The following is a 16,995-nucleotide window of genomic DNA, read 5'->3' as shown; positions in this document are numbered from 1 at the left end:
ATTATATTAAAACAAAAGTATCTATTATTTTATAAATTAATTTAAAAAAATTAAAAAATATTCTAATTAAGTTTTTTATTTTACTAATTTAAAGTTCTATTACTTTAGAATATATTAATTTTTATTATCTAATATAGATCTTAATAGGGTTCTTTATTAAAGTTTTTTAGTAATAATATTAATTAATAAAATCTTACTTTCTTAATTAGTTGGTGGGTGCTAACTGGTTTTATAAAATTTAAAAAATTTAATAAAATTTTTCTGAATTAAATATAATATATTAGTTTTACTTATTTAATATAAAATTAATTAATAGGCTTAAAAAGACTAATTTTAATATAGTTTTATTAAATTTTTTAAGATTTTAATAATAGTTCTGCTTTGTTTCTTAATAAAGAAGGCGGTCTGATTTATTAAGATTAATTTTTAAATTTATTAATTATTTAATCTATTTAATATTAATTATATTAGGCTGAATTAGATAGGCGGGCTTAGTTAACAGTTTTAGATTTACCAAGTTTTATATTTTTTTATTAATTATAAATAGTTAAATTTAATTAATTTATAAAGTCTAATCACCTGACTAATTTAACTGTAATATCTTATTAGATTACTAAATAATCTAATTATTTATATTAAATTAATCTAATTATGGTTAGTTTAAGAATTTGATTATTTATTTAATAAAGGAATATTAAATAAATTAAAATAAAAGATCTTCCGGGCTTATAATTATTACAGTTTTAGTTTTTTTAAATAAGATTTAATTAATTTTTACTTTTCTATACAAATTATGTATAGAAATAAGATGAAAGTAAAGTTAAAATAAAGAATTATAAAATTAAAAAAATTAAAAATTAGATAAATAAGAAAATAAATAGAATAGCGAATTTAATATATAATTCTGATTAATAGAACTAAATTAAACTCAATAAAAAAAATAGAAAATATCAGACTATTTAAACTATTTTTTTTGTTTACTAATTTCCTAAACAGGAAACTAGAAATATTTAATAAACAGAGGTAAGAATACAGGGATGGAATAAATAGAGCAGGCTAGAACAATAGTTCTTATTCAGATAACTGAATTAAGAAGACTAGGGCTTAGGGTTTTGATACCCAGGTGACCTTTCAGTCTGACATATATAGATACTAAGTTTAGAGCTTTTTTATAAAAATATCTTATTATATTTAAGCTAGGATTTTATAGAGACTAGCTGAGATTCTATTAAGAATTTACTAGCTATTTAATATTATATTGACTTTAGAATCTTTATATCAAATAGAATTTCCAAGTTTCTTTTTATTTTTAATAATAAATTGGTAGGATTATGTCTACCGGACTGATATTAAATAATAAAATTATAATTATTAAAATATATATATTATTAAGTTTAACAGCTGTTTAGCTTCGACTACTTTATAAAAATCTAAAAATTTTAATAATTTAAAAAAATTTAATAGTATATAATAATTCTTTAAGATATTAATACTAATATTTAAATAAATAAATAATAATAAAAAGTTTTTAATCTAAAATTAAATAATAAGTTTTAGTATTATTAAATTTTTTTAAGTAGAATATAATAAAGTAGTATATTTTATAGTTATTTAATTAAAATAGTATTTTTACTATATTTTATTAAAAAAATCTGTTTTTATCTAAATTTTTTATTCAAAATTAAAATATTTTAATAAAGATATAGTTTTAAAATTATAAAAAAGCTGTCGGAATACTACTGTTTTTTTATTAATTAATATTATTTTCTTAGATTTTTTTCTATTCTGGGTGTTCTTTGAAAAAAATCAGTAGCAATATAATTAAGAAATAATTTCTAATAAAATACTAATAAAAATTATAAAATTCTAAAAATACTTAGATCTTATGGTATATAATTGATATCAGCTATATAAAAATATTAAATATTTTTTTAAAAGTCTATTAATATATTATATAAAAATATAATATATTCTAGAAATTTAATATAATCTTAGTAGAAAGTATACTTTAATAGTTTAATATAAAAATCTATTTTTTTAAATATTCTAATATTGAATATAGATAAAGAGTATAAAAAGGGCGGTTCTTCGAAAAAATAAAAATATTATTTAAATAAATAATATGAAAAATATTTAATATATTATAAAAAACTAAATAAATATAATTTTAAAATATAGCTGGAGTATTAGTTAATTTAAATAATATTACTAAATATTTAAGATATTTATAATAAATTCGGAAAGCTGTCTTTTATTTATTTTTTTATTTAATATAAATTTAATAATAGATATTTTAAATATTAAGCTTTAAGAAGTATTTAGCTCCCGTAATCCTATCTAAAATTTTTAAAATTAAGAATGAAAAATAATAATTTTTAATTAAAATCTTATTAAATTTTCTATAATCTATATATAATTAGAGGCCTTTATTTTTTTCAATATAAAAAAAATAAAAGCTTCTACAGAACTTTTAAAAAATTAAATTTATTTTAATTAAATATTTTTATTAATATAATAATAAAGGGATTAAAGCTTAACTTAAAATAAAAAATAAATAGATTTATATAATAAAATTTTATTATTTTTTAAATTAATAGTATAGTCCAACGGCTAATAAAAAGAAAATTGCTCAAAATAATTAAAAAAAATATATTTATAAAATTATAAAGCTTAAAAAATAATATAATCTTATTAGATTTAATTTATAAATAATTTAATAAGGCTTTATCTTCTAATAGCTAGATATTTTCTAGAAGTTTAATAATAATATAAATAGAAATAAGATTTTAGCAAGCTTTTATAAATTTATAAAAAAATAAGATTTTTAGATTTTAGATTTTATATTATTATTATCGATTTTATATAAATAAATAAATATATAGATCTTCTAGGAATAATTATTAAAAATAAAATAGGATTTTTAAAAAGATTTAGATTATAATTAATAGCTATATAATATTTTATAAATAATTATATAGTTTTTTTAAATTAATAATAGTAATAAAAATTTTCTATATACTACAAATATCTATAGTAAGATGATTAATTATAGTAATTAATAAAATTATAAAATAAGCTATATCTAAATAAAATTATTAAATAAACTAATAGTTAATAAGATTAATTTTAATATATAAATCTAAGTTTGTATAGATTTTAAATATATTTCTAAAGTAAATAGATATATTAAAGTAAATAATAGTTTTTATTTTAAGTTAGTTTATTAAAAATATAAAAATTTTTTAAATTATTATTTTTTTTATTAGTTTTGGTTTAGTTTTATTCTTAATTTTATAAAAATACTAATTAGCTAAATAATATTTAGTATTATATTTATAGTAATAAAAAATTTTTCTTTAATTTTTTTATTTTATAAGAATTTTAATAAAAAAAACTTATTAATTAACTATAAAAATCCGGATTTTCTAAAAGTCTTATTTAGATAACTTTTTTATTTTTCTAAATCTTATTTTCTCTTTTAATTTAATATATTTTTAATAATAAATAATAATAGCTACTATTTTCTCTCGGGAGTCCAGTAGTTTTAGTATATATTTATAAATATATTAATTAAGTTTTGGTATTAGTTTGAAAAAAAAGATTAAAATATATTTATTATTTTATTTAGATTTAAAATAATATTCTAAAATATTTAAGTAAAAACAAATTTTTTTTAGATTTTAATTATTTTATTAATAGGCTTATTTAAGCTGCTTTATAATATTAGACTATAAAATAACTATATTTTAAATAAAAAAAATTTATTAAATAAAATAATCTTATAATTTTTTAGTATTTTAGTAGTTTTTCGAAGATTTCTTATTAATATATTAATACTATTTCTACCGATAGATAAAATCTAAATAACTAACTATAACTAGAATTTTTTAATTTTTTATATAATATTTCCGAAAAGTTTTTTTAAAAATATGTTATAAATTATAAATTTATTCTATTCTCTGTTGTAAACTGAACCGAAGAAAGAAAATAAAGATTTTCTTAAATTTAATTTTTTTATATTTAGAAAATAAAATTAAACTAGTATAATATTAATATAATTCTGCTAGAAATTTAATACTTTTATATTTTATTTATAATATTTAAATCTGTTTTTTTAATTATTTTAATTATTTTAATTAGTAAATAGTAGCTTATATTTTTTAAATATCTATTTAAATTAAATAGTATAATTTAAAAATAAATAAAGTATCTTAAGATAGTTCCGGCGAGGATTTATTTAATAATATATTATTTTTTTTTAAGTAATTAAAAAAAATTAAAAATTATTAGAAACTACTTAATATAGTAGATATACTAGTTAGATAAGATAAGTAAAATAGTTAAAAATAGTTTTTTATTAATTTTAAAACTAATTTTTAAAAAGTCTTTTTTTTTAAAAAAATCCTAGAATAATATATTATATAAAAAGAGAAGTAAATAATATAATAATATAGATATCCGGATTAAAAGCCCGACGAATCTGTATTAACCCAGAAGCGGGCTGCTATAATAATAGGTATAGACTGCTGTAGTAGTAGGTATTGTATAACATGCTGTTAGCCACTCTACTTATAAAGTACGCATCTAAAAACTTTGGTTATTTCAGATTATTTTAGTTTCATTGAGTACTAATTTTAAATAATTTTTAATTTTTATTATAGTAATCTATATAACTAGAATAGGCTCTTTAAACGGTATATTGTTAATACTTATTAAAGTCTAAAATATTAACATAAATCTACAGAATTTTAAGTTTATTAGTAAATATGAATAATTAAGATTCTCTTTCTAATCTAAGATATCTTAAAACTGAGCTTTTTATTATAAAAAGATAGATTAATGTAGGCCTCGGAAAAGACTGCGAAGACCAAGAACCGGACCGCACCAGACCAGACTGTACTAATTTTTGATTTTAAGTTCTAAAACTGCCGAATAGTTTTAGATTATTAAAAATTATACTACTGTAGTTTGGTATAATTTTATAATTTTATAAATAAAATAAATAGTTTTATATTTATAATATATATACTTTATATATAATTAGTTTATATTTTTTATATTCTAATTTTACTAGTTTATCTTTTGTATTATATAATACTATTTTTAATAATTATTATTTAGTTTTTATTTAAAAATTTAGATTATTTTTTTATTTTTCAAAATCTGTTCTACTTTTTGTTTAATCTTATAATAGATTTAAAAATAAATTTTTTTTTAATTTATACTAAAAGTTCTAATTTTTTAGATATATATAAAATTCTTATTTTATTTTAATCTTTTTTAAATATATCTAAGTAAATACTACTAGATATAATAGGTATATTAGATCTGTATTATGACAAACCTACAGATATCTGCTAAAAATTTACAAATTAAATATTTAAATCTATATTTAATATGCAGCTTGAGCCCATCGACCCAAAACCCGCTAAAAACCGGGTTGGGTTTAGAACCCGCGGGCTTTGGCGAGGCCAACATACAGCAAAGTCCATTACATGATGATGGAATTCAGGGCTGGCCTTCACAAACTCGATATTAGTTAGGAGAGAATTCCGCCTTCTATATCCATTGTTGCCAAGCGTTATGATTTATGACACTGTAGCAATACGCAGAATTGAGCCCTTGCCCAAGTACGAAGCTGATAAAGCGTACCATCACAACTCCCCGCTTCTCATCACTTGGTAAGTTAGTCACTGATTCTTGAGTCAAGGAAGCCACTAATTGTAACTCACAATCCTCACATATGAAGAGCAGGCTTGATTGTCTGACCGATCAAAAAGATTGGGGATTTATTGCTGAAGCGGGCGACATCGGCCATAATCTCAGCAACTGAGGAACTCCTAAAGGCCTCTTTCATTCCTTCTTCATTCTCCCAAAACACTTCGCTGCCAAATGCATATAATGGTGGAGAACCATCCAGTCCAGGAATATACTTGGTGACTGACCAACCCTGAAGACCGTATTGAGACCAAAGTTTCTCAACAAGTGTCATATGGTTTTCAACATAGTAGTCGATGTCATATTTGGCATCGGTGTCATTGGGAAAAACAACAGTAACTGTAAGAGTCATGGTGGATAACTAGGCAACGTTCACAGAAAGGAAATCACTGTCTGGCTATACAGACGATAGCTTTCAAGAAGCTGGGATCTTATTTATATTCTCCTCTGTGCAATCTTTTCGAGGGCTGGACACAGTATATGTATTTTTGCAGTTCTAGTATATTCTTTAGAAATAGCAAAGTTACATGCCCAGCCTGTGGACAGCGAGGAACCCCTTTTCCAACCATTCATTTGTAAGCCAATACAGGTATGTGATTGGCCAAGACTATTCCGGCCAACATGGCGAAGGAGGCGAATCTCGTGATCGAACCCAATCAAAAAAGAAAAATAAGCAGCCTGCATGACCCACAATCTGAGATACAGATATCTCGCGCCCGCATCCTTGGGAAATGGAGAGTCTGGACTGGGTCTATCAACTGCGCAACCCAAGCTTCAATAGGCTAAGGTTCGAATTAATCCCGCGGGGGTAAGTGACATAGGAGAAGTCCCGTTAGCGCGGAAATTCGAGATTCGCTTTGAGGAGTGGAAGGCTGGCCAGAATCCCCTTAGCGCCGCTATAATTGGTACAAGCTTGATCAAAGCGACTGGTCTGTTTTATTAGGATCGATTTATTCACTTCAGCTTACGGCTTACGGCTGTTTTCCCGTGAATACAAAGCTTGATACCGCTCTTGACCAGCTGCTTGTATATATCAATTACCTCATCAAGCAGTCACTTAGTTAGCTCAGTGAGGATTAGAAAAAGATACTAAGTTCCCGAAATTAGCGTTGCGACCGAAATGGAAGAGTACACGTTTAACAAGCGTAAAGTGAAGAACGAGGCCCGGAAGCCTAAGTGGATACGCTTCGATTTGAAAGACCAATCAAAGCAGAAATGTAAGCGAGTTGCATTGGTAGCGTTCTGGTCGATACATCAGCCTCCACCTTTTTCGCCTCATAGCATTTGGTGATTACGGCAGTGTCAAACTCGGAAAGAGGTCATAACCTCAGAATGATACTCATGGCGCGACATGTACGAAATATGAACGTGGCTCGAATTTTAGGACCGTCATTTCCGCCATTCAAGAACCTGATGTCTTATATTCATCTTCCTGCGAAGTCATGAGATTCAGCATTGGTTACAATGCACCGTTGATCTATAGGAGAAACGGGGTCAATGAAGTCGAGATAAAATGGTCGATCGAGCCAAGAATGAAGATTCTGAGCAAGGGACACGTTGATGTGTCCTTGCCCAATAGATCGGGACCTCGAGACGAGAATATGCCGAGTAAGTGAATATGTAGAAACGTGTACAAAAATGGAGTGGCCATAATCTCATTGAACTTTGTCTATCACTACTACTCCAATTCCACGACAGTTCCCAAGGTCTCATCGCTTGGCTTGTAGTTGACAGATCTCATTCACCGTCACTCCTTTCTCGTTATCATTATTCTAGCTGTTTCTGTGAACGATTGATTTTGACATGGTAGAATGTGTTAACATGTCTTGAAGATTGTGAACCAGAAATGTATAAAATTCTAACTATTCACTTCGAGTAAAGCCTTCACGGTATCAATGACGCAATCTTCGAAGGACCTAAAGGATATTCCGAGAATTCGCTTCATCGGGTCGTTGTCAATGACGAATCGCGGAGGCCCATCCGCGACAGAAGTCTGTTCAGGAAGGTTATCGGCTAGCATAGGAAAGTTTTTCTTTATAATTGCCGCAATTTGATGATTGTTGTACGGCCCTGCGGCAGCTAGAAACCGTTTGCCAGCAGCCGCCGGGACCTCGATTGCGCGAATGTGAGCAAGTGCAACATCCCTGACATCTACCCATTGGAACTCATTAGGGGGGATGCCTGACTTCAGCTTTCCATCTATGAAATCCCGAAAAATGGCATTGGATGTGTTGACATCCGCTAAAGAGTTCAATCGAGAAATCGTGGGTCCAAAAACAAGAACAGGGTTGATGGTAGAGAGGGTAAAGGCCGGATTTTCGTTGTGCATAAAGTCCCAAGCAGCTTTTTCGGCAAATTTTTTGCTTCCCACATATGCAAGCTGGCCATTTGTCAATGACTGCTCCATTGTGATAGGATTCCAACAATCTGAGGTATAGAATGGCACCTCTTCCTGAAAGTTCACAACGGCAGCAAAGGAGGAGGTAATGACAACTCGTTTGACAGAGGGAGCATAATTTTTGATCGATCCCAGGATCTCCATTGTCCCCATGATAGCAGGATCTATCATGTCCAGCTTGAGGTCAGCTGCATGATAGTGAAAGGGGCTCGCAGTATGCACCACAGCGTCGAATGGTTGGGACTGAACGGCCTCGTCGAAGGCTCCGGACCGCCTGATATCCTCAACAATGATATAGGAGAGAGTATTGAGGGATTTAGGATACTTTTCCAGGCATTCTCTTCCCTTTGCAGCGCTGCGCACTGTGGTAACAACAGTATGACTACAACTCGGTCAATTACTGGCTACCAATGCTTGTTTGAGGGAAACATACCCATTCTCCAGAAGATATGCTAGACAGTGCTTGCCAATGAAGCCACTACCACCAGTAAGGAGAACCCTCATGATATTTGCAAGTAGCTGGGGTCTTCTGAATTTTTATGCCGTCGTTCTTGTTGGGGTGTTAAAGAATGTAGAGAAGACGAGTTCAAGGCAAGGAGACCAGTATTTGAATCATCTGCATGTCGTTACACACTAGATTTATATCAGTAACAGAGGTGCAGTGGAGACAAATAAGTATCGACGATAAGTTACAGCCAGACGGTACTACACAGAACCATCCATGCTCCTTTCTGGGTTTATTGGTTGATGTATTACGGCTGTTCCACCTTGTATGACCATTATCTGAGGTATTTCTTTTAAGGCCCGCCCAGTACTCACATCAGTGGAGGATCGCGAACGTAAAACCAGGATCTCGACAGGAAGCCATACGTCGAGGAACACCGGGTATCAACTAGATATTTGCAAATCTCACCGCTCCAATCAACGAATCTCAATGTACTCCAAGCATATTTGCATCAACTCAAATCGTATCGGCCCCTCATAGAATAGGTGGCCATTTAGTCCATCGAACCTGGGCTCTTATTCTTCGTTTTTTGTGGGGAGCCGTTGATCTTTTCTTTGACCTCTCTGGAAAAATGGTTCGATTATTGCTGTGGTGCGTACACGGATACATGATCTTCCATTTATTATTACCAAACTTCTCTCCCAATTGATCTGATTCGAAAAGCAAAAGTACAGCTAGCGTAGCGAGCGTGCCCGATAGGATACGTCTCCAAAATGGGTGGAGCTTGCTACTAGCGCTAATGCAATTTGCTTACTTTCTGCCCTTGGCCATAAACCCGTGGTTCGTGTAAAACCAATCGACGTAGACCCGCTGGACAGAGTTGCCGGCCGCACCGGTCCACTAGCAGTATTTAAACCCCAGCATCATATCGTTGTATCGCTGCAGTGGTCTATTCTCGACTCGATCAAGTTCACTCCTGCTCCCTATATCATTACCTAGGATTCACTATCACCATGGATCAGCCACAAATGAAATATGTTCGGTATGTTGTCTCAACTCCCTTCCTCGAGACATTCGACTATTCCGTCACTAATCTCCTCTTGCTCTGTCATCAGTCTAGGGGACTCAGGACTCAAGATCTCTCAAATCATCCTTGGAACAATGTCTTATGGTAGTAGCGATTGGCAAGATTGGGTCCTTAATGAGGAAGACGCATTCCCACTTCTTGAGCACGCCTTCAACAAAGGCATCAACACTTGGGACACGGTGTGTAAATCGATCAGAACCTTACATCGCTGTCCGTGTCACTTTCCAGCCCTAACGCCATTCTGAAACAGGCGGATATCTATTCTCATGGTCGGTCCGAAGAGATTATTGGCAAATTCTTGAAGCAGAAAAATATCCCGCGTGATCGTGTGGTCATCATGACGAAATGCTTTTTCGGCGTTGATGACCAAGGCCGCCAGCCGCCTAATCGAGCCACAATCTATAATGATGGTAAGGAGTGGGTTAACCGCGTTGGGTTGTCTAGAAAGCATATTTTGGATGCGGTTGATGCAAGTGTGAAAAGACTCGGAACCTACATCGATGTACTGCAAATTCATCGCCTGGACCGCGAAACTCCCCGCGAAGAAATTATGAGAGCTTTGAATGATGTGGTGAATAGCGGAAAAGTTCGTTACATCGGTGCCAGCTCGGTCAGTATTGTATTCAATTCTATCTCCAGTCCTTTGAGCTTGGAAGCTAACAACAAACACTAAGCAGATGGCTGCATGGGAGTTCCAGACTCTGCAGAACATAGCTGCACGGAACGGATGGCATCGGTTTATCTCCATGCAATGCCTCCACAATCTGCTTGCGCGAGAGGAAGAGCGTGAGATGATGCCTTACTGCCTAGATACAGGAGTGGGCCTCATTCCCTGGTCACCTATAGCACGTGGCGTGCTCGCTAGGCCATACACGTCTCGAGGAAGCCTCCGTGAATCTACTGACAGCAGCTTGAAAAGCATAATTCGTGATCGAGAATCTCCGGTTGACAAGGCAATTATCAACCGGGTGGAGGAGATTGCCAAAAGAAAGAACATCACTATGGCTCAAGTTGCAGTTGCTTGGTGTTTGAGTCATCCTAATGAGAATCCTATCCTCGGACTCAACAGCATTGCTCGTATAGACGAAGCAGTCGCAGCCACTAGCATTAAGCTGTCCGATGAGGAGATTCAAAGTTTGGAAGAGCTTTATGTACCTAGAGCGATTCACCCTTCAGAGCGATGAGTAAGCTTGCAGTGTCTCGACATTTCCAGCTACAAGCGATAGAAATTTCAAATGCATCAATACTTTGTCTTACACTATCTATCATAGACCTTGTCACGGGTTGGGTTTGGGTCCAAAATCAGAACCTGTACCCACGGGTTGGGTCTAAATATTATGTTTTCTACTTATCCTTCTTTAATAACTTGTAATATCTCAATCATTCCCTACTTGGGCCACATTTCTGTGGCGTAGCGCCTAGGAGCATGGAAAATAATGTCTCCAATGTAAAGTATAAGTTTGCCCCACAGCTTTCCAAAGTCGGGTTGCAGGCTCAGAAGAACGGCTCCAAGATTATGCTGTGCTGCGATGTCAGACATTTCTACAGCATACATCTTGACCATAGTATTAATAGTATAATTTGTCAACCCCTGCGCCGCATCAGCTCCGACGACGATTTGGCGGGACTAGGCGGGATTGTCTATTCCACGAATGCTTGCCCCTAAAGATGTACCCTCGTCGGTATTGTTACCGATCAATATAGGCTGCCGTATAAACCTGCCGTATTTGAGGACAGTGGACGGTAGCTCTGTTATTATGCCCCCGTCAATGACGGGTCAATAACGGGGTAGTAACTAATGCCTTGAAAAATCGACTTTGATTGGTTGGCCGGTCGGGAGCGTACAAAATACAAGGTATCGAGTGTTGCTGCTGTGCAATTGGTGGTGGTAATAACCTGGTTGTATGAATGGTCTTGTTAGTCGTGAGACAAGAACGCACTGGAGGTCAGAGGACCTCCGCTTTGTGCAATGCCGGCACGAAAAGGATTGTCATCCTGGCCGCCAGAGGCAAGAAAAGTGACAGCTAGGACAACTATATTAATCATCACCTTTATCACCACCCAATAAACAGAAACTCACGCACAGATGCTTGAAAATTCATCTTAGACCTATTAATGGCTCTGTGGCTCAAAACTACAAGTGACTCATGACTTTCCCTAAGCTCGCTTTACAAACCTGATACTTAACGGAAGTACATCGAAATAACGTCGTTTTAGGCTCCATGGACCGCCTGGGTTGGCTAGACATAGAGTTTCGTCCTGTGTAGGCCCAGACGCTGCTTTACCAAAAATGTCGGAAATTCGCCAACGTCTCTCAGTGCCATAATGCCGGAACCCGCTTGATCAATAAAATATGACCTGTGGTACTTGATTTTTATGTCTGTCTATTCTTTACATCCGTTGAATCGCATATCCTATAGGGGTAGAATGGGTCTCAAAAGCAATAAGAGCTACCAAGATGTTCTTTAAGGTAATTGTATACTTCCTTGTATCGAGTTTTCCACTTGTACTCTGGTAGCCAGTCCTATTCCTTAGGTCCTCGGGTAAAACTATTCTATGAATCAATTTTCTCCTCGTTGTGGTCATTTTCAGTCGATTCGATGTGAGAATTTCAAGATAATAGAGAAGATGCTGGGCCCGAGCATTCAGACACACGCACCGGCGTCAGCAGCCTTGTTTAAGCCCTCTCCATCCGGGGCAAATATGAAGAGGCAAAGGCCATGCACCGACTGGCATCACAAGTCCGAGCGAAGGTGCTGGGCCCCCAGCATACGACCCCAATGACATCAGATTACAGCCTGGCCGCCGACGTGACCGTCATAGCCGAGCCACTCACGACCCAAGTCCCCAGCACCGCCACGAGGGACGATTTGTGAGTCTTGCCGGGCTAGCTGGCTGCCTGTCTACCTATCTTCACAGACTCTGTTTAACCAGCCGACCAAAAGCATCGGCCACGAACCCATCATGATGGATGTCTTCTCCGGGGTGTTCTCGGGGAGTGCGTTCGCCGGGGGGTGTGACCGACCCGTAAGATTCTACTCGTGAGGCGGATTTGGGTCATTCAATCGTGGCAGTCAAGGCGGGTTTGTTCGTAGGGTTGGAGGAGTTTGAAGACACGCATAGAACCTGTATCAGCGAAACACACGTGCCCAAAGAGTTCTTATCTTCACAACTGCCCACAACGTATTCTAGCGTAATTTTAGCGGTGCCCTCCCTCCTTCGCTGGAGACACACATACAAAGTTAGCTCAACCTTTTCTTCTAAAGGATTTCCAGAAAAGCCCTGCCCCGCGAGCAAATGAAACGACCATAATCAAGTCCAGGCCGAGATTTAATGTTTAGTTTCGCTCTTTCTGCAGATTCTTCTTCTGAAAAAGGATATCTATTTAAAGCTGTTGTTACCCCCCGACGCACACGCAGCAATAGGCAAGCCCTGTCCGCAGTAGATACTGGCATCGAACCACTCCGCCTTGCCAAAATTAAAATAGCTGCGATAAATACCTCCGTATTCCAGAAACGGGTACTGGATACTGCAGATCTTGTTGCTTTTAACACTCGAAAAGTAGTAGTAGAGGACGCCGTAGATAGTCTTGCGCTGCATAATAGTATTATAATTGCAGCCAGTGCCGTAATACGCGTGCTTCTATTTATTAAGATTGCCCTTATTCTGGCTTGAAACAACACCTGCAATGCCCGAGATAATAGTATATATAAAGAAACTAATCGTGGCGCACTATACTAGTCGGAAGAGGGTGCTTTCGCAGACCCGGATAGACTCCCGGACCGCCAGCTTACCGTTGGTAGTAATAGTAAGAATGGCGTTGGTGGTGTTTACATCCGCTGAGACGACCTCCAACATTACGGGGAGAAAAAGGGCGCTGGTAATATCGAGGTTCAAAGCATACTATTTATCAGGTAGTTACTGGCCGTCGATGAGCTGCTGGCCATCGGTGGACAAAGACGGGGTAGATAGCTGGGCTGGCGTGAGCCCAAAAAATAAGTTTAACGTCAGAATCGACGCCTTGAGAAACCGTATAAAGCCAGCAGAGGAAAGAAAAGAATTCCAATAATTGCAAGGCAGGCAATCAGAGCACAGGAGTCCATGGAAATAAGGAAGATGGATGATGGAGTCGGGAGTTTGTAGATCGTATCTAGTTCCACTTCCCTGCCAAGAATTAAAGTCTTATTGGTACATTAACCCGCTCTCTATATCCCCAGAACAGCAGAGTTAACCCAAGAAACTACACCATCGGTCTGTCAAACAAACCCACACCCCATCCCTCTGCAACAGCGCCATCCCTAGATCCTCCTGCCAGGGCCTCCCACCCCTCACCTCCAGCCCAGCAAACTGCTGCGCCAGCCGCACAGCAACATACCCCACTTCGTTAAAGCATGCTGCTGCCCCAAACAGCCCCTCGGCCCGCCCCCTAAAGGCAGAAACGCCCACTCGCCGGGCTGCAGGCCTTCCACTGCTCCGGCTGGAACGCCGCCGCATCTGACCCGTAGATCTCGCCGCGCCGATGCATGGCGTAGATATCGTACACGACCATGGTGCCCTTGCGCACCAGCACGGGGTCCAAACAGCTGGGCCCGCCGCCCACCGGCAACACCGTATCCAGGACCACCCACCGCGTGGTGACTGGGACGGGTGCCGCCGGGGACTCTGCGCAATGCATCCTCAATTGCCCCCTCCACGAATTCGTGGCAGATGCGGATACACGTGACGGCGTGCTTATCCCGATGAAATACCCGCAATGCTCCCAGCTGCTCCCGGGTCCGGATCGCCGCCTGGGCGTCGTTGAAGACGTCCGCGAAATCCACGTTTTCTTGGTGATTGGCCCCAGCAGCGGCCGGAGAACCGAGTCGGCGGAGGGTGTGTGTCCAGCGCCCGAACAGGACGGCGGTGGCTGAGTCGATCGCATACCCCAAAAACACCCCTTGTAGGTCGATGGGTTGACCATCGGTGGGGAGCAGCAGCAAGAGATCGGTGATCAGGCCCTCGAAGGTCGAGAGATCGGCGATCTGAGTCTTGGCGAAGACAATGCGGCGCAGCAGCGCGCGCGACTGTGACCACGCTGGCCTGTCCGTCACGAAAATCCCCGGTTTCAGAAGGGGTCTGTACGCGGCGAGGCGGTTCAGGCTGTAGTCGTGGAAGTTGGTCGAGAGGATGGCTTTAATGTTGCGCGGTTCGCGCGTGATGAGAATAGTGGTGAAGAGGCGGCGTGATTGATGGATGTGACCATATCGTGCGAACCGCTGTTCGTTGCGGACGAGGACGGTGTGAGATCTGATTGCGCGGATGGTGGAGGCGAGGTGGTCGAGACCAAAGATGGGATCTCGCGTTGGTAGATGGAACGGTGGTTGGCAGCCATGTTGTCTTGCGATGGAGTATTGCTGCTATCTGCGGCGGATGATGTGGATGATGCAGACAATGAGTAGGAGAAGGATGAGAGGGTGGACCCGAGCAAAGACCCCATGGTTGAGAGGTTGGCTCTGAGGAATGACCCTTGTTCTTGTAGCAGCTAGTTACTAAGTGTGAATATGAGCAGTGAAATGAGGGCGCTATTGGTAAGATGAAACAAAGAGGGTTGCCAATGACCGCAGAGAGAATTAAGGTTATTCGCTCATTAGAGATCTCAGGGTGGGTAGGTCAATCGACATCTAATTTTGCACACCGATTTTGAGTTGGGATTCATACGAAAGTCACCCTATCTATTTGACGCTTCGTTTGCTAATCCTAGGGACATGAGTCAGTGGAAGCTTATGAAAAGCCCTGGCCCAAATGTAGCTAACCTGCGTCCACAGCGTGATCAATATATTCCTTCGTCCGGTCGTCCCCGTTAAATGCTTGCAGCTATATCATAATTTGATGATTGCAAAGACAGTTTTTCTTTTGTTTTGCGTAACCAAAAGCGTGTTCCTGTGTTTAACTCAGATGCTTGTTAAACTTATCGCATATTGAAGGAAATCTGACATGCTCAACCCAGAACAGTTGACCAATCTTCCCTCCTGATCCATTCCTCCAAACTAGTCATGCGACAATCAATTCCTGCCTAAAGGAAGTCAGCATTCAACCCACACATCCAAAGATAGACAACATGTCTCACCCTTCGTATATCCTCCGCCGTCAACAAGCTCCCATCACCCCCATCATAACCCGGATCCGTCGAATAGGAGAACATATCCCCCACCTCGCGGCCAAACTCCGGCTCGGGCGCTTTTGCAATGAGCTCCTCGAGCGTGATCTGCCGATACCGCGCCGCCACCGCATTCACCTCGCCCCAAATCCTCATATACTCCGCCCAACTGCACCTCGTCCCACAGGCCATATAACTCCTCCCGGGCGGCATCCGGGCAACCGCATACACAAACCCACCTAGATCAGTTTGCACATCGAGATGGGGCACCACCGCCCCGGATGCGGTGGTGAAGGTCATCTCAAATACATCCTCCCCGTCCTCCGTCTTGCCCTAAACACCCGAGTCAGCCAACCCTTTACCTCCTGACGCCCCCCGACCCCACGCAACACTGAGCTCTCCCCAGAAGGGAACAACACACCTTCCCAAAATACGCCCCGGGAACCAGCTTATAACTCGAGGTAAAGTACCCCGTCTGCACGCACGACATCTTCGCCGCCAGCGCCGGATACCTCTCGCGTACATAATCGGGGAAGACCTCCGCTTTGGCATCGAAATGGTACAGTTCGCGAAACCGGCCCCGGCTGCATCGCGTCGCGTGGCTCAGCGTCGAGACGATGAACCCGTTCGCATCGAGCGAGTCCACCGTCTGCGCCGCCGCATCGGCGATGCTCTGCCCCTGCTGCCGCTCCACCCGGTAGGCGTGCTCGCGGGGCGAGATGCCGGCGGCGGCGGCCTGCTGGCGGCCGGCCGGGCTGGAGAAGGGTTCCCAGTAGTTGGTGACGCTGAAGATGATGTTTGCGCCTTGGACGGCCGGGAGTAAACTGGCGGGGTCGTTGAGGTCGGCGGGGATGAGCTCCACGCCTTGCTGGGTGAGGGTCTGCGCGGTCGGGCTGTGCGGGTTGCGGGTGAGGCCCCGGACGTGGAAAGTTGGGTCTTGCAGGAAGCGGCGGGCGACGGAGGCGCCCTGGTTGCCGGTTATGCCGATGATGCAGATTGTTCTGGTGGGTGGCATCTCTACTTTGCTTTTCGGGTGTTTAGGTCGAGGGTTGTTGTTGGAGAGTTGGTTTGGGGTGTTGTTGGTGGGGTTGATAGGTTCTTACCCCGCTTTTGCTAGTCGTACGACATCTTTCTGGCAATGTTCGATCTCTTCCTTTTACTCGTATTTGACTGTCGAGATTAACCTAGTTGGAAGTATGGGTGTTCTGTAC

The 16,995-nt window shown here is 38.3% G+C and overlaps 5 protein-coding genes across 5 annotated transcripts; 1 reads left to right on the top strand and 4 right to left on the bottom strand.

The window, feature by feature from the left end:
- Window positions 1-5,454: 5,454 nt before the first annotated feature.
- BO66DRAFT_416913 (uncharacterized protein) lies at window positions 5,455-6,158 on the bottom strand. Its single transcript, XM_025649633.1, has 2 exons — window positions 5,733-6,158; window positions 5,455-5,677 (listed from the first exon to the last, which is right to left on the bottom strand). The coding sequence occupies exon 1, from the start codon at window positions 6,068-6,070 to the stop codon at window positions 5,738-5,740; it is 333 nt and encodes a 110-aa protein (XP_025509550.1). The 5' UTR covers window positions 6,071-6,158; the 3' UTR covers window positions 5,455-5,677; window positions 5,733-5,737.
- A 1,418-nt stretch (window positions 6,159-7,576) lies between these two features.
- BO66DRAFT_445861 (SDR family oxidoreductase) lies at window positions 7,577-8,654 on the bottom strand (the record flags this gene model as incomplete). The annotated part of the gene is made up of 2 exons (XM_025651662.1): window positions 8,550-8,654; window positions 7,577-8,498 (listed from the first exon to the last, which is right to left on the bottom strand). Exons 1-2 carry the CDS (start codon window positions 8,618-8,620, stop codon window positions 7,577-7,579), a joined length of 993 nt encoding a protein of 330 aa, XP_025509549.1. The 5' UTR covers window positions 8,621-8,654.
- An 817-nt stretch (window positions 8,655-9,471) lies between these two features.
- On the top strand, window positions 9,472-10,889 carry BO66DRAFT_339338 (aldo/keto reductase). Its single transcript, XM_025644374.1, has 4 exons — window positions 9,472-9,603; window positions 9,677-9,827; window positions 9,899-10,258; window positions 10,326-10,889. Exons 1-4 carry the CDS (start codon window positions 9,575-9,577, stop codon window positions 10,830-10,832), a joined length of 1,047 nt encoding a protein of 348 aa, XP_025509548.1. The 5' UTR covers window positions 9,472-9,574; the 3' UTR covers window positions 10,833-10,889.
- A 2,420-nt stretch (window positions 10,890-13,309) lies between these two features.
- On the bottom strand, window positions 13,310-15,124 carry BO66DRAFT_397311 (uncharacterized protein; the record flags this gene model as incomplete). Its single annotated transcript, XM_025648583.1, has 4 exons — window positions 13,310-13,331; window positions 13,443-13,551; window positions 14,024-14,818; window positions 14,902-15,124. The coding sequence occupies 4 exons, from the start codon at window positions 15,122-15,124 to the stop codon at window positions 13,310-13,312; spliced, it is 1,149 nt and encodes a 382-aa protein (XP_025509547.1).
- Window positions 15,125-15,393: 269 nt separating this feature from the next.
- BO66DRAFT_387545 (NAD(P)-binding protein) lies at window positions 15,394-16,991 on the bottom strand. The gene is made up of 3 exons (XM_025646332.1): window positions 16,206-16,991; window positions 15,755-16,117; window positions 15,394-15,700 (listed from the first exon to the last, which is right to left on the bottom strand). Exons 1-3 carry the CDS (start codon window positions 16,797-16,799, stop codon window positions 15,626-15,628), a joined length of 1,032 nt encoding a protein of 343 aa, XP_025509546.1. The 5' UTR covers window positions 16,800-16,991; the 3' UTR covers window positions 15,394-15,625.
- Between the last annotated feature and the right edge of the window lie 4 nt (window positions 16,992-16,995).

The sequence above is a fragment of the Aspergillus aculeatinus genome, assembly GCF_003184765.1.
Source record: "Aspergillus aculeatinus CBS 121060 unplaced genomic scaffold BO66scaffold_1, whole genome shotgun sequence".
NCBI classification, from domain to species: Eukaryota; Fungi; Ascomycota; class Eurotiomycetes; order Eurotiales; family Aspergillaceae; genus Aspergillus; species Aspergillus aculeatinus.
Note: the sequence above shows the minus strand (reverse complement) of the source record. Positions and strands in the feature narration are given on the sequence as shown.